The 21,649-nt window shown below is 39.9% G+C and overlaps 1 protein-coding gene across 1 annotated transcript; it reads left to right on the forward strand.

Annotated features, from left to right (window-relative positions):
* The first annotated feature begins 1,005 nt into the window (after positions 1-1,005).
* LOC126073804 (olfactory receptor 6K6) lies at positions 1,006-6,083 on the forward strand. Its single transcript, XM_049880899.1, has 2 exons — positions 1,006-1,314; positions 4,543-6,083. The coding sequence occupies exon 2, from the start codon at positions 4,555-4,557 to the stop codon at positions 5,506-5,508; it is 954 nt and encodes a 317-aa protein (XP_049736856.1). The 5' UTR covers positions 1,006-1,314; positions 4,543-4,554; the 3' UTR covers positions 5,509-6,083.
* Positions 6,084-21,649: the final 15,566 nt, after the last annotated feature.

Raw genomic sequence — 21,649 nt, forward strand, 5'->3', positions numbered from 1 at the left:
TGCCTTCAATCATTCCTTACCCATACTACAAATCCTGACTCTTGCTCTCTGTGTTACAGTAGAAGTGAACATTTCAGTTTAATTCAGAGTACAGTTTTTAATTTAGGCCTGGAGCCACCCCATTCAGTTAAGTCAGTACCTCAGTTTTAAAATTTGAATATACAGCTGATAGCAGGTTACTAGGTGGTCTGTGGCCTGACCAGCCCCCATACATTTGCTAAAGGGCCAAATTAGATACTATGTATAAAAAAACTACTGAAACTTTTCATATAACCAAAACCAAAGCCATTTTTTTCAAGTTGATTCTGACTCATAGTGACCCTATAAGACAGAACAGAACTTCTCCATAAGGTTTCCAAGGCTGTAAATCTTTACAGAAGCAGACTGCCACATCTTTCTCCCAAGGAGTGGCCAGTGTGTTTGAACCACTGACCTTTTGGTTAGCAGCTGATTGCTTAACTACTACGCCATCAGGACTCCTTCACATTTAATATAAACCCATTACCGTCAAGTCGCTTCCTCCCCGTAGTGACCCTATAGGACAGAAGAGAACTACCCCATAGAGTTTCCAAGGAACGCCTGATGGATTCGAACTGCTGGATTTTTGTTTAGTAGCGGTAGCTCTTCTTAACCACTAGCCCACCAGCGTTTCCCACATTTAATATACCCGTTGGTGTCGAGTCGATTCCGACTCATAGCTACCCTATAGGACAGAGTAGAACTGCCCCTATAAAGTTTGAAGGTGCGCCTGGCAGATTTGAACTGCCAGCCCTTTGGTTAGCAGCTGTAGCACTTAACCACTACACCGCCAGGGTTTCCCACGTTTAATATAGACATGTATCATTATTACTATTATTATTGTATCAGCAGAGGGAATTGAAAGCATGGTGAGAAATGAATGCAAGGCTGAGAGGAAACCTGTGTTTACTGCTTGTGTACTTCAGAGAACTGTGATCCTGACTGAAGTCTACTCTGATTCCCAAAGCTATTCTGGGTCCTGGTGCCCTACTCTATACTCCCCTATGAAAGACGAGGTTACCTGCCACAGGAAAACTTTTGAAACCTGACACTGGGGAATATTGAATTCCTGTGTGATGTTTTTCCCCTAATTTTCCCCCTAGAGGGGAAGGGGAGATGTACTATTTTCCTCTAATTCCCACATCATCTACAAAAAACTCCCAAGAAAGACAATCTCTTCATTCTAGATATTCCCTGAAGAGGCTTCAGAGACATTTACATCCTCATCAACAGACCAGGAGAAGGGGCAGGTAGCTTCAGAGATTCTGAGGAGCAGTCTCGCTGTCTCAGGCAGGGGTAAGTGTTCAAGACTCTTCCGAGACGGCATCATCCAATCGAGACCCCTCATATGCCTTTTTCTCCTATTATAACTACCCTAAACTTTCCTTATTTTCTTAACTCTTGAGAGATCAGCTGTTCCTCTGGGCTTTCAAGGTAAAATGTCCTCAACAGATTGGATAAAAAACTTATATATTTAGCATTTGTAAATCTCTCCTCAATAAATTGGATAAAATCCCATATTTTTATAACTTTATTACGTGAAAACTTTGTTACCGCTGCCATCGAGTAAATTCCAACTCACAGCGACCCCACAGGATTTCTGGGGCTGTAAATCCCTACGGAAGCAAACTGCCACATCTTTCTCCCATGGCAGAAGAAAGATTTGGTAGTTTTGAACTGCCAACCTTTTGGTTAGCAGTTGATTGCTTTAGCCACTGTGCCACCAGGGCTCCTTTATTACATGAATAAAGAAATTACAATAATGAGATATGAAATCCTCAAGGTACATAGAAAAAATGCAGTTTAGCTAACAGAGGAAGATACTGAAAACAGCTAATGTCTTTCCAGCACTAAAATTCTAAGCCCAAAGAATTGTGGATTTCTGGGATGGGGGAGTGGGAGGGTCACACAGCAAATTACTGCATTCATTCAAGACCAAAATCTAATTCAAGTCCTTTTTCACTATGCAAGGAATATTTGTAGCTGAGCTCCTTGGATACTGCTAGTTATCTGTCATCTTAAGCAATTTTTGACCTGGTTTTCAGGAGCAAGAATAATGTTTTATTCACCTTTATATAGTCCTTGAACTTATGGCAATGACTGTCACATAGCAGAGCACCCATCAGTATATGAGTGTTGGTTGAATGAATGTATGCATGATGAACAATGATACCAGTCTTACCAGTGAGAAGAACCAAGCTCAGAGCAACAAAGTAGTCACCCTGTTTGGCTTTTATGAACCACTTCACACTTGGTTTTCTTGCCTTTTCTCATAACACTATAGTCCCCTGCTTTGTCTATCTATGTTCTCCACAGTGACAACCTAGTGTGGCCACTCTCTGGTGCATTACGCTGAGGAAAGGAAAACCCAGAAAGGACAGAAAAGTGAATATTTTAGTCAGAGAACACTTGAGATCTCTCACACCTTACTTGTGGGCTCTGCCTTACTGCCAAGCCCTGTTCCTGTTCCCTCACAAAGTTTGCATCTCTTGTATTTCCTCCTGGAAGCTTGAAATACAAGGACAGAGGCATCCTCTATAAACTAATTTTTCTAGTCTGCAATGTATGTATTTGAATCTGCATTTGACCTCTGCACTGACTTGCTCCACCATGTGAGACTAGGAGTCTCCTGAAGAAACCCTATCAGCTAGTTTCTGTGAAAATCCATCTCTCGCCTCACACACAGGATAGTCCTAAACATACAGAGAGATTTAGTCCAGGAAACAAAGAGAATGACTGATGAAACCTGATCTAAAATTCCCCCTAGTGTACAAAATAGTAGTGGACGTCTAAGGCAAACAGACCTGAGTTCTTTTTATGGTTTAGAAACCTAGTTAATCAAATTTGAACATGTTATTTTTCATCTCTGGTTCTCAATTCCCTTACCTTAAAATAATAGCAATAATATGTATAAGTAGAAATAAATGAGATAAAATATGTAAAGTACCTAACATCATATACATTGCATTGTAATGCTAAATAACTTTCTCATTTCCCCTTCTTCTATAATTCATCTTGAGGAGCTTTTAGTATTTGGGGAGGTAATGCTGATATGCATATACTTAAAATTCAAGGAAGGATGCATTCAATGCCATCAAAAAGGGACAGATAAAGCACTGGTAGAATCCAGAGGAGGGGGTGATTACTTCCACCATTGGGGATCAGGAGACATCCACCAAGATGGACTCTGACAGCTGGGATTCCAGTTGGAAGGAAGATCCAGGGAGGGGAAGGAAGAAGCCCCGTAAGCAAAAAATACAAATACAGGAAACTGGTGCAGTTTGGCTGAGCCGTTGAGTGTTTAAAAGGATCTTTGGCTCTAAACTTCAATTATAACCTAATCAAAAAAAAAAAAAAAGCAGGTGATAAATATCAGAAGAACTCTGTGCTTTTGCATGCTTTTGAAAAAAAAGGTGGTATTAGAAGCCGTGCTTAGCAATGTTCGTATAGGATTCCTTGTTAGGGGTAATAACACCAGTGAAAAAGATGTTAATTATACTCGACGTGAGAGGTGATGTATACTGCTATCACTACCTTTAATTAGTCTTGAGGAAAGTTTGCTTGTTTTCCCCTCAGCAAATAGACTGTTGTGTGATTTCAGACAATAGACAACAGCTGACTTTTGTGATGCTTCTTCCTCAAGGTAGTCATAGTTATTAGAGAGTGATTTTTTATTCACAACAATCTCCTTCCCTTGGCTCTTAGGTATTGTCTTGGTAAGAGCAATGGGGTGCGGAAGGTGGAGTTACATACATGTCCAGAATTTAGTGACCAGTAATCAAGTGCAAGGTGGTTTTGGAGAGACTCTTTGTCTGAACAACTATTAACAGTGACCATTAATGGAGGAGAAAGGAAAGGTGAAGATACAGATTGGGCAGAGAATGGCAGAAGGAATATTTCCTGATATCTGGGTGGTTGCCATCTGATGAGATACAGACGTGCTACAATGCTAATATGAAACAAACAGAAGTAAGGCAGACAGATAAAGATGTATACTCTAATCTAACCCTGGTGAGTTAGATACCCGGGTTGGAGGTTGTGGGGAAGAGCAACATGAAAAGTATTAAAAGAAAGTCTCCAGATACTGTCTTTAAATATATGTGTGTATATATATATATATATTTTTTTTTTTTTTTCTGAAGGGGCAGAGTAGAGAATCGTTGAAAAAGAGGTACGAGTTTTAAGGATAAACACAGAGGAACAGGAAGTGGGGAGGAGAAGGACTCAGAAATTAAAGAAGTGGACCTCCAGAAAATATTTTTAAGATAATTTAATCTGTGTGTTGCTTTGTGGTTTCTTGGTATCAGTTGGAGATGTTTGTAAAAATGTCATTTGCACGTGCAAAAGCAAATGTTTCAGAGGTCTCTGGCATAGAAACACAATGTGAAAGATATTCCTACTGGCCTGTTTAGGATCCCAGAGTCAGCTTAAGTAACCAATCATAGAAGGAAGTGAAGTGATTTTAAATGGGTAACCAGGATTTCAGTTCCAATTGTTTCTTTGTCCCCTTTCCTCCCTTTGTAGGTGACACGACTGATGATCAGTGAGAATCAGACGATGATGACTGAGTTCTTCTTCTCTATGTTCCCAGATCTGTATGAAGGTGGCCTTTTATTCTTTATTCCCTTGCTTTTCACCTATGGATTTATCATAACTGGGAACCTAATGATATTCATTGTCATCCAGCTAGACGTGGCACTTCACACCCCAATGTACTTCTTCATCAGTGTCCTCTCCTTCCTGGAGATCTGGTATACCACAACCACCATCCCGAAGATGCTCTCCAACCTAGTCAGTGAGCAGAAGAGCATCTCTCGGGCTGGCTGCCTCCTGCAGATGTACTTCTTCCACTCGCTTGGCATCACAGAAGGCTGTGTCCTGACAGCAATGGCCATTGACAGGTACATAGCTATCCGCAGTCCTCTCCGTTACCCAACCATCATGACTCCCAAATTGCGTATTCAGCTGACAGCTGGATGCTGCCTCTGTGGCTTCCTCCTTGTGCTCCCTGAAATCGCATGGATCACGACCTTGCCTTTCTGTGGCTCCCACCAGATCCAGCAGACCTTCTGTGACTTCACGCCTGTGCTAAGGTTGGCCTGCACAGATACATCGCTGGTGGTCATTATGGATGCCATTCATGCAGTGGAGATCCTGGCCTCCTTCTTGGTCATCACCTTATCTTACATTCGGATCATCGTGCTAATCCTGGGGATGCCCTCAGCAGAGGGCCGTCACAAGGCCTTTTCCACCTGTGCTGCCCACCTTGCTGTGTTCCTGCTGTTTTTTGGCAGTGTAGCTGTTATGTATTTGCGATTCTCAGCCACCTACTCAGTGTTCTGGGACACAGCAATTGCTGTCACTTTTGTTGTCCTCGCTCCCTTCCTCAACCCCCTCATCTATAGCCTCAGAAACAAGGACATGAAAGATGCCATTGGGAGACTTTTCTACTCCCAGAAGAGGGTCGGTGGAGCTCGAAGACACATCTAGATCCAGGAGACACTGAAAAGCCTCTTGGAAGTTCAAATTTTTGCTGTTCATTGTCTAGTCTATCATTGTGCTCTTTTTTTCTATTGCCATAGCCACTTATTCTATTATCATTAGCAAGAATGAAAAACAGCTGTGTTCAGGTCATTGGTAGCAAATAGTCTGTTTACATCAATAGCCTTACCATACTTGTGATAGCTAAATGTAGTGTGTTTGGATTCTCCTGCTTTGTACCACTGGTTGGCTTTCTCCTCACACTCACCAGCTGGGCTTCTGCCCTTGCCTTCTATGGTTCCATATACTGGTGGGTGCAGAGAGTAAGGCCGAAGAGAAATCTATGAAGGACATGATAGTTCTGAAAATCTCTACAGTTAGCTTCCCCCAATTCCCTTTCCAGAAACAAATCCCTCTATTATTCAACATCCTAAGCTAATAAAAATTTTCCTAACACTTCTCCTATTTAGTCCACAAATTCTACTCAGTAACCATGGAGTAATGATGTAAGTCACATGTGATAGAGTTCTAGGCCCAAAGGGAGTGATGCAAAAAATAACAATATTAGTTGTCTGCTTTTTGTCTCGAGCACTTTACCATTTAAAGTATTTTCACATATATGATAGATCTTGAAAATGAAAATACCCTAAGTTATTAACCACCATTATTTAAATGTCAAAACTGAAGCTCAAAGAAGTTTAACGATGTACCCACATTCCTATAGTTAGTGACATATCTGGTGCTTAAACTGAGATACTCTACTTCGTTCCCTGTCTGCAATAAATAAATAAATAGCAATATTTGCTGTTCAAGAAATTCAATTATACAAACTTCTTTACCCAAAAGCTTACAAAACCTTATTAGTCTTTGAGGAGGCATAGGAGCCACTGGCTCTCTTTTGTGAACGTCTCAATGCTCAGGTGATGGTGGTATCATGGAAACACTATTAACTAGGCATTTTTTCAAGGACAGAATTTTGCACCTTTTCTGTTGCTAAACTGTGTCATTTTGGATGAGCCACTTAATTTTCTTACCTTCTGTTTCCTCATCTGCAAATGATGGGGTTGAATTGGATCAGTGCTTCCCTAAACTGATTGATTATTGGACCTTATGATTCAGAAAATCTGAGGGTGAAAACCAGGCAATTACATTTTTTGAAACACTCCCAAGACAAGTCTAATGATTACTCAGGTGTGGTAACAGAATTAGATGATCAATAAGATCATTTCAACCCCTATAGCTCTTTGATACTCATAACAGCTAACATTTTGAATAGTGTATTTTCTCATTTATTCTCATAACAATCCTGTGAAATAAATATTATAACAGGTGTTTTTTTTGCAGATGAGAAACATAAAAAGCAGAATTTCAATAACTAGTTCAAGTGCACAGAGCTAATTCTTAGGAATCCAAGACAGAACTTTATTTCTGTCTGACCCCATAACCAAGCTCTTAAAATCATCGTGATCTTATGTCCACTGCACAGAGCTTCCATCCTAGGCCAATCACTGAACTTAAGAAAAGTTTCAAAGGAAACACGTTATTCAGTAAGTAAAAGGTGATCACTTATTATTATACAGAAAGTGGGGAAAGGGTTTCCTCCTTCAGTTTTCAAGATTTATTTAAAAATTAAAAAAGGTCGAGTAGCTACTCTGTCAGGTACTATGTCAGGTGCTAAGGGTCCACTAATGACATAGTAATTGTCTCAGCTTTTGGAGGCCTTGGAGTTGGAGTCCAATGAAGTATTATCACTGCTGTTAATAAAGACATAACCCCAAACACATAACATTCACCATTTTCCTTGTCATGAGATGTGATGGTCACAATAGATGCATTGTTCCCAGTCATTACATTATCTCCTCTAGACCTTCCTTAGTTTAATATTTGTGTTTTAATCTTCTTGGGCTGTGCATGCAGTATTGCTCTCTCCCCTCTCTCAACCCGGCATATTGATTCTTTTCACAAGGATGCCCTTGGCCTTTAAGACTGATGCTCAGGACTGGTAGTTTTTACCACTGTTGTCTCCATACTACTACAATCCTCAAGAAAAATTCCTCACACTGATATTCCTACCACTGATGTCAGAACCACTATCTGCTCTTGTTTCGATGTGACTTATTTTCTACCTTTTTGTTTTTCTTGCTGTTCATGTTGGTTTGTTTGTTCCACAGCTCCCGTTAGAGTGAGGGCATATAGGCAGCAGGAATAAGGTCTCCTCATCCTTCTGAATGTCAGAACCCTTGGGATAGGATTCTGTGGACTCTCTGTAGGCTATCTAAGCTCAGCTCTTGGACCAATTGTTAGCAGGCTGGGTTGGCTGAGAGCACAGATGAGTGAATGCCTGTAAAAGTGAAGGGAACACAGAGATAAAAGGGTCAATCTTAGTGATGATGACAATGACAAGAACTGCTCATGTCAGCCTAAGTTAGCAGAAGGAGAAGGAGTGAAGGAGAGATGGTCTGTTATTCAGGTGCTGAGGGGTAATTCAAGGGAGTCACATTAAGATAATAATTTCATGCTGATTCTTAATTGCTAAGTCATATTTCTGGGTCCTAACCTTGACCTATTCCTATCCTCAGCCCTTCTTCAATGGGCTCAAACATAGCAATGATTTTGAGGATAATGTAGGACTGGGCTGTGTTTCGTTCTGTTGTACATAGGGTTGCTATAAGTCGGAACCAACTCAAGAGCATCTAACAACAACAACAGTTCAGTATAAATACAGCTCCTAAGAGTAATGATGCCCTTGTTTTATGCTTAAGGCTATCAATGTGAGCAAACAGCTGTATTCCCCATTTGTTCTGATTTTGAACTTACCTTAAAAGACATCTAGTTCCTTCTACACCTGACTTTGGAATCCCTCCTCAGCGTATCTGAGGAAAGGTAATTCAGCCTCTACTTGACACTTAACCAAGGCAGCCTCCTCCAATGTTAGATAGATCCAACCACCATAAAGTTTTTTCCTTATTAGAGAAAATTTCATGTGGTCATGAAGACAGAGGGATTTGAACTCAGACTCTGTATACAAATCCTTGGAGGACCGATGCAGGTGCTCTGAGCCTCAGTTTCTCCATCTGTAATATGAGATCTTCCAGAACTGAGATGAAATGTGATAATGTACATAGAACGCTCAGCACAGTGCCTATGATGCTTAACAAATATTGTCGTTGTTGTTGTTAGGTGCCGTCGAGTCAGTTCCAATGCATAGCAATGCTATAACAAATAGTTATTATTAATTAATGCCTTTTTTACTGTTATTGTTGTTTTGAGCTGAAACCTAATTCCAGGGCCACCATGGTGTACATTTTAATCTTTAGTTTTTGCTTTCTGGAAACTCTGTGGCAAACATTGAGTTAACCATGTTTCACAAAATGTGTTTCTGTAAAAACAGCGTAAGTGCAGTGTCTGATCTCCTCCAACTCCACAAGGGGGAAGGAGAACCAAGATCAACAGTGAAAGGCTGACTTCCATGAGGTGGAGGCCAGACAAGCCTTCTCTCTCTGCCATCTTCATCAATTGACACCACTTGTCCCTTCCACAGCACTCCCTGCCTGATTTAATAATTCTTCCCCCCCCCCTTTTTTTACTTGTACTTTAGATGAAGGTTTACGGAACAAACTAGCTTCTCATTAAACAGTTAGTACACGTATTGTTTTATCACATTGGTTAACAACCCCATGACATATCAACACTCTCCCTTTTCAACCCTGGGTTCTCTATTACCAGCTTTCCTGTTCCCTCCTGCGTTCTAGTCCTAGCCCCTGGGCTAGTGTGCACCTTTAGTCTCATTTTATTTTGTGGGCTTCTCTAATCTTTGAATGGATGGTGAACCTCAGAAGTGACTTCATTACTGAGCTAAAAGGGCGTCCAGGGTCCATACTCTCAGGGTTTCTCGAGTCTCTGTCAGGCCAGTAAGCCTGGTCTGTTTTTGTGTTAGAATTTTGTTCTACATTTTGCTCCAGCTCTGTACAGGACCCTCTATTGTGATTCCTGTCAGAGCAGTCAGTCGTTGTAGCTGGGCACCATCTATTTGTACTGGACTCAGTCTGGTGGAGGCCGTGGTAGTTGTGGTCCATTAGTTCTTTGGACTAATCTTTCCCTTGTATCTTTAGCTTTTTCATTCTCCCTTGCCCCTAAAAGGGATGAGACCAGTGGAGTATCTTAGATGACCACTCACAGGCTTTTAAGATCCCAGATGCTACTCACCAAAGCAGAATGTAGAACATTTTCTTTACAAATTGTTATGTCAATTGAGCTAGATGTCTCCAAGACCATGGTCCCTGCAGCTATCAGCTCAGCAATTCAGTCCCTCAGGAAGTTCGGATGTGTCTATGGAGATTTCATGACCTTGCCTTGGACAAGTTGTGCTGGCTCCCCCCGTATTGTGTACTGTCTTACCCTTCACCAAAGTTGTCACTTATCTCTTGTCTATTTAGTGTTTTTCCATCCCTGCCCTTCCACTCCCTCCTAACCATCAAAGATTGTTTCTGTTTGTGTGTAACCTTTTCATGAATTTTTATAGTAGTAGTCTCATACAATATTTGTCCTTTTGTTTCACTCAGCATGATGCCGTCCAGATTCATTCATGTTGTGAGATGGTTCCCAGATTCATCATTGTTCTTTATCGTTGCATAGTACTCCACTGTGTGTATGTACCATAGTTTGTTTATCCATTCATCTGTTGATGGGCAGGCATCTAGGTTGTTTCCACCTTTTTGCTATCGTGAACAATGCTGCAGTGAACATGGGTGTGCATATGTCTATTCATGTGACGACTCTTATTTCTCTAGGATATATCCCTAGGAGTGGGATTGGTGGGTCATACGGTATTTCTATTTCTACCTTTCTAAGTGCCTATCACTTTCCAAAATGGTTGTATTGTTTTGAATTCCTACTATGAGTACATAAGGGTTCCAATCTCCTCTCCAACATTTGTTACTTCCTGTTTGATTTGTGCCAGTAATGCTGGGTTAAGATGGTATCTCATTGTGGTATTGATTTGCATTTCTTTAATGGCTAGCAATTGCAAGCATTTCCTCATGTGTCTGTTAGCTGCTTGAATGTCTTCTTTGAAGTGTCTATTCATTTCCTTTGCCCGTTTTTTTAGTTGGATTATTTGCCTTTTTATTGTAGAGGTGTTGGATTTTCCAGGAGGTTTTAGAGATTAGACTTTTGTTAGATTTGTGAAAGCCTCAGTTTTTTTTCCAAGGCTGTAGGTTCTCTTTTTACTCTTTGGTGAAGTCTTTTGATGAGCATAAGTGTTTGATTTTTAGAAGATCCCAGTTATCTAGCTTATCTTCTGGAGTTTGTGCGTTGTTATGGTTTGTATCCTGTTAATGCTGTGTATTAGGGCCTCTAGTGTTGATCCTATTTGATAGTTGTGAGTTTATTGCTGTCATTTTGCAGTTTTTTGTTTTGTTCTGTTTTGTTTTTGTGGTGCTGACATTTTCTGTGTTCCTCTTACTCTCCTGTCCTGAATTCCTTTTGTTTGTGGATTTTTTGGTTTGTTTCGTTTTTGTAGAATTTGTTTTTACTGAGACTTTATGCTTCTCTTCTTTATTTTGATGAGTAAGTTTGTTAACTTTTTTTGTTCTTGCCTTGAAATTCACCCTTATCTTCCTAGGTTTGAACCAGTCTATTATTACTTAGTATCGCCTTCCCTTCCTCTTTCACTAGAAAGTTCTATATCTACAGCATTTATTCCCTCTTTCATCATTCTCATATTGTTGTCATTTACAGATGAATCTCTCTGGGTCCCTGTTGTAAATCTTTTGGTTTTTTGAATAGTCCTTGAGAGTTCATTTCCTAGGTTGGTATCTAGCTGGTGCGATCTTGTGTCCTAGGTTCAGGCTGTGGTCTGATGTTGTTTGTTCTCAAACAGGACTTCCTTTAATGATTCTTGTAAGTTTGGTTTGGTTTTTACAAATTTCTTTAATTCGTGTTTATCTGGAAATGTCCTAATTTCACCATCATGTTTGAATGAGAGTTTTTCAGGAGAGTTTTTCTTGGTTGGCAATTTTTTTCTTTCAAGGTTTTATGTATGTCATCCCATTGCCTTCTTGCCTGCATGGTTTCTGTTGAATAATCAATCACAGCATAGTCTTACTGTTTCCCCTCTGTATGTGACTTCATTTTTCTTGAGCTGCTCTCAGGATTCTTTTTTTGTCTTCGGTTCTAGCGAGTGTGATTATGATATGCCTTGGTGACTTTCTTTTGGGGTCTACCCTATATGGGATTCGTTGAGCTTCTTGGATGGTCAGCTTTTCATCTTTCATGCTGTTAGGAAAATTTTCTGTCAGCAATTCTTCAGTGATTCTCTCTGTGTTTTCCATTATCTTCCCCTGTTCTTGAACTCCAATCACTCACAAATTTTTGCTTTGATTGTATCCTACATCATTCTCAGGGTTTCTTCATTCTTTTTTCTGATTTTTTCTCAAACAAAGTTATATCCAAGTATTTGTCTTCAATTTCACTGGACCTGTCTTCCATTGTTTCCAACCTGCACCTCAGACCTTCTATGACACTGTCCATTTCTGAAATCTTGTTGTATATCTTTTGAATTTATAATTGTTCTTTTGTATGATTTCTAGTTGTGAATTTATTTTGACATTTTGTTCCTGCATTGTTTTCCTGAATTCTTCCATTTTTTTGTCTGTATTTTCCATGAATTTGTCTGGCTTTTCCATGAATATGTCTATTTTTCCCTCATTTTGTCTGCTTTTTGCTTCAACTGTTTTATAGCTCTCAATATTACAGATGTGAACTTGTTTTCAGGTAGTTTTAGTGCCCTTTATCTACTGGAAAGTCATGTAGTATCATATTCTAGTTGCCTACTGGAACCATTCTAACCAGTTTTTTAAATAATGTTTTGAAAATTTCTGATGTCTTTGGGCGATTCAGTAGTTATTTTCTTCATTTATTGATTGTAGATTTGTTTGTTTTGTACAGCTTTTTTTTTTCTTTGGTTATGTCTGAGCAGGCGGGCTGTGGATTCTTTCTTGTTTGCTCATCTGCGGGTATATTTTTTACCTCCTCGTCCAATGGGCAGGGCCAGTTGCTCAGCTATGGTGCAGCAGGACAGGTACAGCTGAAGGAGAGGGACTGAGATTGGTTGTTTGTGGCATGTACTGGGGCCGACAGGCAGGCTAGGAAGTCAGTGCAGGGGAGGTTTCAATAGGCCATGCCTGTGCTGCTTGGGGGTGTGATATTCACTGCTTGGTGCAGGTAGGCAGGAGTGGGGGAGGTTGTAATATGTGAGCTAAGATGTGCATGGGACCAAAAGCAATCTATACATTTAATGCAATTCTGATCCAAATTCCAACTACATTTTTTAATGAGATGGAGAAACAAATCACCAGCTTCATATGTAAGGGAAAGAGGCCCCAGATAAGTAAAGCATTACTGAAAAGGAGGAACAAAGTGGGAGGCCTTACTCTATCTGATTTTAGAAACTATTATACCACAACAGCAGTCAAAACAGCCTGGTACTGGTACAACAACAGACACATAGACCAATAGAACAGAATTGAGAATCCAGACATAAGTCCATCCACGTATAAGCAGTTGAAGTTGATATTTGACAAAGGCTCCAACACAGTTAAATGGGGAAAAGACAGTCTTTTTAACAAATGGTGCTGGCATAACTGGATATCCATCTGCAAAAAAAATGAAACAAGACCCACACCTCACACCATACACAAAAATGAGCTCAAAATGGATCAAAGATGTAAACATAATATCTAAAATGATAAAGATCATGGAAGAAAAAATAGGAACAACGTTAGAAGCCCTAATATATGGCATAAACAGTATATAAAACATTACTAACAATGCAGAAGAAAAACTAGATAACTGGAAGCTCCTAAAAATCAAACACCTACGCTCATCCAAAGACTTCACCAAAAGAGTAAAAAGATTACCTACAGACTGGGAAAAAGTTTTTAGCTATGACATTTCTGATCAGCACCTGATCTCTAAAATCTACGTGATACTGCAAAAAAGACAAATAACCCAATTAAAAAATGGGCAAAAATATGAACAGACACGTCACTAAAGAAGACATTCAGGTAGCCAACAGATACATGAGGAAATGCTCACGATCATTAGCCATTAGAGAAATGCAAATCAAAACTACAATGAGATTCTAACTCACTCCAACAAGGCTGGCAGTAATCAAAAAAAAAAAAACAAAATAATAAGTATTGGAGAGGCTGTGCAGAGATTGGAACACTTATACACTGCTGGTGGGAATGTAAAATGGTACAACCACTTTGGGAATCGATTTGGTGCTTCCTTAAAAAGCTAGAAATAGAACTACCATACGATCCAGTAATCCCACTCCTTGGAATATATGCTAGAGAAATAAAAGCCTTCACACGAACAGATATATGCTGCACACTCATGTCCATTGCAACACTGTTTACAATAGCAAAAAGATGGAAGCAACCAAGGTGCCCATCAACGGATGAATGGATAAATAAATTATGGTATATTCACATAATGGAATACTATGCATCGATAAAAAACGGTGATGAATCTGTGAAACATTTCATAACATGGAGGAATCTGGAGGGCATTATGCTGAGTGAAATTAGTCAGATGCAAAAGGACAAATATTGTACAAGACCACTATATAAGAACTCGAGAAATAGTTTAAACAAAGAAGAAAATATTCTTTGATGGTTACGAGAGGGGGGAGAGAGGAAGAGTGGGGGAGAGGTATTCACTAATTAGATAGTAGATAAGAACTACTTCAGGTGACAGAAAAGACAACACACAATACAGACACAGTCAGCACAACTGGACTAAACCAAAAGCAAAGAAGTTTCCTGAATCAACTGAATGGTTTGAAGGCCAATGTAGCAGGGGCAGGGGTTTGAGGACCATGGTTTTGGGGGACATCTAAGTCAATTGGCATAATAAAATCTATTAAGAAAACATTCTGCATCCCACTTTGGAGAGTGGCATCTGAGGTCTTAAACACTAGAAAGCGGCCATCTAAGATGCATCAATTGGTTTCAACTCAATTGGAGCAAAGGAGAATGAAGAACACCAAGGACACAAGGTAATTACAAGCCAAAGAGACAGAAAGGGCCACATAAACCAGAGACTACATCAGCCTGAAACCAGAAGAACTAGAAGGTGCCTGGCTACAACCGGTAACTGCCATGACAGGGAACACAACAGAGAACCCCTGAGGGAGCAGGAGAGCAGTGGGATGCAGACCCCAAATTCTCATAAAAAGACTAGACTTAATGGCCTGACTGAGACTAGAAGACCCCGGTGGTCGTGGCCCCCAGACCTTCTGTTGGCCCAGGACAGGAACCATTCCCAAAGCCAACTCTTCAGACAGGGGTTGGACTGGACAATGGGGTGGATAGGGATGCTGGTGAGGAGTGAGCTTCTTGGATCAGGTGGACACTTGAGACTATGTAGGCATCTCCTGCCTGGAGGGGAGGTGAGAGGTTACAGGAGGTTAGAAGCTGGCAAAATGGACAAGAAAAGAGAGAGTGGAGGGAGGGAGTGGGCTGTCTTATTGGGGGAAGAGCAATTGGGAGTATGTAGCAAGGTGTACACAAGTTATTGTGCGAGAGGCTGACTTGATTTGTAAACTTTCACTTAAAGCATGACAACAACAACAAAAAAGGTGGGTATGGGAAAGAAGAGAGAGAGGACAGAGAGAAACAGGATCCTAAAAAACAAACAAACAAAAAAGTGCTGAGGTAGGTTGCCATGAGAGTGCAAGACAAGAAACCAAGAAATGAAGAATAGGAAAGAAGAAAAAGAGAAAAAATAAAAATTAAAAAAAAAAAAGAAAAGAAAGGAAATGACCCCAGGGATTCCACCAGCGATAAGGGAAGTGGCTCCCAGGCCTCAGGGCACAGCCAGTCTAGAAGAGGCAGAGATGGCAGATGGTGCCAGGTACTCAGGAGACAGGAAAGGAAGGAAAGCAGAGAGAGATGAAAAACTGGGAAATGAAGAAAAACAAAAAGAAAAGAAAAAAAATAAAGAAAAAAGGCCCTCAGAGATCCCCCTGACATGGCTGTGCAGACCAGGGAAGTGGTTCTCAAACAACGCAGTACAACCTGGCTAGAAGGAGCAGAGATGGCACACAGTGCCTGGTATCCAGGGGACAGGAATAGAAGGGAAGTAGAGAGAGTGAAGAAATTGAAAAATGAAGAAAGACAAAAAGAAAAAAATAATAATAAAAACAAAGAAGTAAAAAGAAATAAAAGCTCCCTGGGATCCCACTGGTGCTGTTGCACAGAATGGAAGTGGCTCCCAAACCAGGCAGTACAGCCTGGCTAGAAAGGGCTCCCAATTTGCAAAAAGAAAAAGAGTACAAACCACAAAACAAAAGAAAAACAAAAAGGCTCCTGGGATCCAACTTGGGTGGTGGTGGGGACCAGGAAGGGAAGGAAGTTGTTCAGCTGAGTGGTGCTTCACAGCCTGCCAAGAAGCAGCACAGGTGGCACACGGTGCCAGGTGTTCAACAGAAAAGAGTGGGAGGAGGTGAGAGGCAGGGAGGAAACCAATAGAAGCCAAAAATGCAACACCAGCAACAAAGATATGAAACTTACAGGGCCAGCCTGTGTGGGCGGGGTGACTCCAAGCAGCAAGGATCTGGCACCTCCTGGGCCACAGTCACTTGGCCCAATGGGAAGCGGCGGAGGCCAAGCAGGGGGAAGAAGGGTGGGGGGTGGTAAAGCATATATCGCTGGTTATCAGGGGCTCTGCCTCCTGCTGGGAGCTCCGTGAAGCTGCTTTCCCCTATTCCCTGCCCGCCAGTCTTCAATAGGAGTCCAAGATGGCAAATCCGTGTTGTATTACCAGATAGGGGACCTCCGCTTGTATCTCTCCTCGCTCTCTGTTGTCTGTCAGTTTCTAATTCCATTCAGTACTTGGTTGAGTTGTTTATCTCTTCATTAGACACTTAGGGTTACAGGATTGATGCTTGTCTCTGTTTTACTTAGTTTTTTTGGTCTTTGCTGTGGAGGGACAGCGTGGTGCTTCTGTCTATAGTGCCATGTTGGCTCTGCCCCCTGATAATTCATTACAATGGTCACACAGAACTCACAGACCATACTCACAATTGTGGGGTTTATTAGGGAAGTAGCAGCTACAGTCCAGGCTTGGGAACACTCGGGATGCAGTTCTTTTATCAGGACAGCCTCTTCTCACCTGTGCTGGCAGGCACACCTCTCTCTGGCCCTAGGCCTCTCCCAAAGGCACTCAGCTTTCTCTCTCCATGGACTGAAAAGCCCACTGCACTGTCTCCTGCTACCACATCTCTGCTGCTGGCTCTCTCCTACTGGTCTCTCCTTCCTTGGTGGTGGTGGGCTTCTCCTTTCTGCTCTGGAATTGGTTCCCTTTTAAGGCAAAACTGACCAATCCCCTTGGTAAGTCACAATTACCCTATCACACAATCACCTGAGTGGGAGTTACAAGACCATGGCTAGAAAGGCCACACACAAAAGTAATTGATCCACCACATTTTCTCAGACCTAAGAACTGATATTGTCATGTTAATCTTTTGTCACAAACAAAAGAACATTTTCCCATTGCACATGTGGAAAACGGGGTCCCAATTTGCAAGCAGTTTTGTTTCCCCAGGTGGGAAATTTATTGCCTTTCGTAAGACTCAATTTGTCTTTTAATTTTGGAGCTGGGAAAGCATCAGCCCTATAACAAAATCTTTTAGCAAAAGAGGCAGGCAAGCCCAGAGCATTGGATTAAACACTGTTCCTCTAAAACTGGGATGGGAGATCCCCTCTCCCTCATATTAAATCTCATTTTCTTCCAGCAGGGATTTAATCCCCAGGGAACAAAGCAGCAACTCTGCATGAGGCGAAATGTTGGCTATGCAAGAGCCAGGTTTGGGTCAGTTTAGCCATTGATGTCCCTAAATTAATATTTGTGTTTTAAAAATAGACAAATGTTTTATTATTTACTTTGCCTACACTGCCTTCTATGTATTTTATATCTTTAGACTAATCAATGCCCATGCTGATTGAAGCGAAATCATTGAGGAGGCAAAGTTTGTTTTTTATGCATATCTCTCCTTTCAAAAATCTCTTCTCAACTCATCCGTTTCATCCACCTAAAATGACTATGTTTAGAGAATGTAATATCTGTCAAATTGGCTGGGCCATGATTCTCAGTGGTTTGCCAGCTACTTAATGATGCAATTTGGCAGTTATGTAATGATGTAAAGGAGTTCTTGTGGTGCGGTGATTACAGTTCTTGCCTGTTAACCGAAAGGTCAGCGATTCTACCACCAGTCAGTCACTCCATAGGAGAAAAATGTGGCAGTCCGCTTCGGTAAAGATTTACAGCCTTGGAAACTATATGGGGCAATTCTACTCTATCCTACAGAGTCACTAGGAGTCAGAATCAACTCGACAACAGTAGGTTTGGTAATGATGTAATTTGGCAACTATGTAATGATGTAGTCATCCTGCATTTTGCGATCTAATGTGGTCATTCCCCATTTTCACATAACACCAATATTCACATGATGACATGTCTTTGGAAACTAGCCATGGTTTTATATACATATATATATATAAAAAAAACATATATATGTATGTATAATTAAGCTTGTTAAATTGGATTTTCCTGTATCTTTTTACTAATTTATTTGTTTGATGTATTTCCATTTTTCTTACAGATTTGTTAAAATGTGTTAATTTTTACTAATAATTTTGTCAGTTTTCCTCTTATGTGCTTTGAAGCTATGTTGTTAGACATAAATTAGGTGAGAATCTTATGAGTCAAAATTGACTTGACTGCAACAGGTTTAGTTTTTTGGTTTTGGTTATATTTATTTGGTGAAATTTTGCTTATAAAACTTTAGAGTTTCTCTTTATATTACTGTTAATATTCCTGTGTCCTAAATTCTGTTTTGTCTATTATTAATATTGCTACACCAATTTTTTTTCTCTTTTCCAGACTTTGTTTCTATGTGTCTGTGTGTTTAGGTGTATATCTTACATGCAGTATTTAACTGATTTAAAGATCTAATATGATAATTTATGTATTTTAAAACATGAGTTTAATCTATTTACATATGTTGTAATAATAAATATGTTTGAAAGTATTTTATTGTTAGAAGCTGTAGTATTGGTATTAAAAATATGTATATTTAATTTGCACTCTAGTATAAGTAATTATGTTACTTATAAAAAAATTTTTTTATATTTAATTTGCACTCTAGTATAAGTAATTATGTTACCTATAAAATTTTTTTTTAAGTAACATAATTACTTATACTAGAGTGCAAATTAAATATACATATTTTTAATACCAATACTACAGCTTCTAACAATAAGGCTACTAAGTGAAGTTTGTGACTTCGCTTTGTCCTCGGAATATATGCCACTGCATATGTTCAGCCAAAACATTGTTTTCTAAATCCTGTGAAATAATTATATTCCTTCTGTGGTAATATTAAGACCCAAAACAAAAAACCCATTGCCCCCTAGAGTTTCCAAGAAGCTGGTGGTAGATTCATACTGCTGACCTTTTGGTTAGAAGACAAGCTCTTAACTACTATGCTACCAGGGCTCCATGGTAATATTACTAGCTTCATAAACGGATAAGTTCATTTATCTCTTTTTTTATTCTAATTTTATATATTTTTATTTTGAATTTTTAAAACATTTATGTGACTCCAAAATGAAAAGTATATTCAAATAATGTGTACAGATGCTTTATCTTTCTCTTTTCTTATACTACCCATGTGTGGTATGATGGCTTGTTTTTATATGGTCTTTCTTGCCATGGTCTTGTAATTCCCACCAAATGACTGGGTAGGATTATGCAAAGCAGGTGCTTGTGGACCACTAAGGGGATTGGATAGTTTGCTAATAATGCAAATAAAGTGCATGGCACCTGCGTGAGGGTGGGACCATGTATATAAGGTGTCTGGAACCCTAATGAGGGGATTGGTCAGTTTTGCCATTCTTCTAGGCTTAAAATGAACCATCCCAGAGGTGGAAAGGAATGGAAGAAAGACAGGAGTAGAGTGTATTCTTTGAACACAGGATCCCTGTGCTGAAGACTTCTTAGACCCAGAAGACAGAGACAGAGAGCTGTAACAATGAAGGCAATGAGAGATGCTGAGAAGTAGAGGCAGAGAAACAGTGGCAGCAGAGGAAGCAGAACCAGGACAGGAGACTGGTATAAGAAGGCACAGTGGACTTTCTGGCCCATGGAGCAAGGTGATTACAGTGGATATGCTGACCCACAGAGTAAGAAAGCTGACAGCCTTCGGGCAAGAGGCTTCCTGGTGGAGTGGAGTGTCTCCAGGCACTTGTTGGTGGCACTAAAGAGCTTTATAACATTTGTTCAAGCAGGGAAGAGGCCAGGCCAAGGGGCCAAGGGGCCAAGGGCCAGAGAGAGGCCTGCCTGTGGCCATGGCTGAGAAGTGGCTGTCCTGATTGGAGAATTGTGTCTTGAGTCATTTCAGATTCTGAGTTGTAACCTGTTACTTTCCTAATAAACCCCACAGCTATGAGTATGATCCATGAGTTCTGTGTCTACTGCAATGAATTATTGAACCTAGCAGAGAAGCAGAGAGCCATGGGAGGGACAGCTGGTGTAGGAATCTGTAAAAAGGTTTTAGGGTGGAGGTATGTCTGACCTCCATCTCAAAGGAATCAGCGTTGGGCTGTTGATCTTGATTCTCCTTCCCCTTTGCGAAGTTAGAGGAGGTCAGATGCCCCCTGCCAAGCCATTTTATACCATGTTTATTTTGCAAAATTTATCTTTCTGGTGCTTATTTTTATAAACATTTGCAAACTAAATATAAATATTTATACGTGTCATAAAGCAAAACCACAAAGTCTGAGAAAAAAATGAAAGTAAAGTTTTATTGAGGAAATAGAAACAACTGCAGCTGGGGAAATACTTCACTCAGTTGTAAAATGCTCTGAGGAGTTAAAAAGCATTTAGGAAATGTATACTGTTAAAGGAGGAACTGACAGCATAATATGCTGATTGGTTTACAGTGACTGAGGTCAGTCAAAGGTGGGGCAAAGCAAAAATGTTTAACAATATTGGTTACATGAATGCATCTAAGATATGTTGATTGGCTAAAAGACATAATTGCAAGATATGGGGTCATGGAGGGGGTCTCATGACTAGTCATAAAACAATGGCATGATCAAACGAGGGGGAGATTTCATCATTGGTTACAAAACAATGGCATGATGGATACTTTTCGTAACAGGCTGTTAAAAATTACCTTGCCCAGAGCATCAGATCTCCTGGGGAGATTTGAAACAATGAATTTTTATAAGATTTTAGCTGAAGACACCATGACTCCATGACTCGCAGTGTCCACATTCATAGGCCAACCACAAAGTAAAGCATTTACTTACTGATAGAGTTGGTCCCTAAGCAACAGGGTTCGAATCTGTGTGAAAGGTTATACTGAGACTAGCATTAGTTCAGCCATTTTACTTTTAGGTAAGATGCCTCTTTTGATTTTATATCCTATATCATACATATATTTACAAAGGAAATAAATATATTTTTATTTCCTCCTCCTTACACAAAAGGTGGTATACTAAAATTATTATTCTGTATTTTGCCTTTTTAAATTAACAGTATATCTTGGAGATCACCTTTTGCCAGTCCACAGAGAGCTTCCTCATTAGGCTTACCTTTTGTTAAAGATATGTAATTAAATGATGATTTTTCATTGGCAAAATCTACAGTTTCTCGGGATTTCTATTCTTTCCAAAATATAATGGTAACCTAAGATTTTACAAATTGAAGATCATACCACCACATATTGTTACTATTAGTATAATTTCAGTTTTAACATTTTATACAAATAGAGCTTTTATAATACATTAAATAAATTAGTTGTTTCTTCAAATTCTGTGCTCACAATTAATGTTTTTATTTCCACACAATCTCTTATTTCTCTACATTTACTTCTCTTGCTCAAAAATTTTTAATAACTCTTTTAATGTGGGCCAGTGGGTGGTAGGTAATATATCTTAGCCTTTCCGTGTCTGAAAGTGTCTTTATTTTGTTTTCACTTCGGAATGATAGCTTAAAGTGTCTTTATTTTGTTTTCACTTTGGAATGATAGCTTAGCTGGATATAAGTTTATTTTTGCATTTTGAAGATATTTGCC

The sequence above is a fragment of the Elephas maximus genome, chromosome 3 (assembly GCF_024166365.1).
Source record: "Elephas maximus indicus isolate mEleMax1 chromosome 3, mEleMax1 primary haplotype, whole genome shotgun sequence".
NCBI classification, from domain to species: Eukaryota; Metazoa; Chordata; class Mammalia; order Proboscidea; family Elephantidae; genus Elephas; species Elephas maximus.

Coding starts and splice junctions, on each gene's coding strand:
- LOC126073804 (XM_049880899.1), top strand. CDS start 4,555: ATGATCAGTGAGAATCAGACGATGATGACTGAGTTCTTCTTCTCTATG.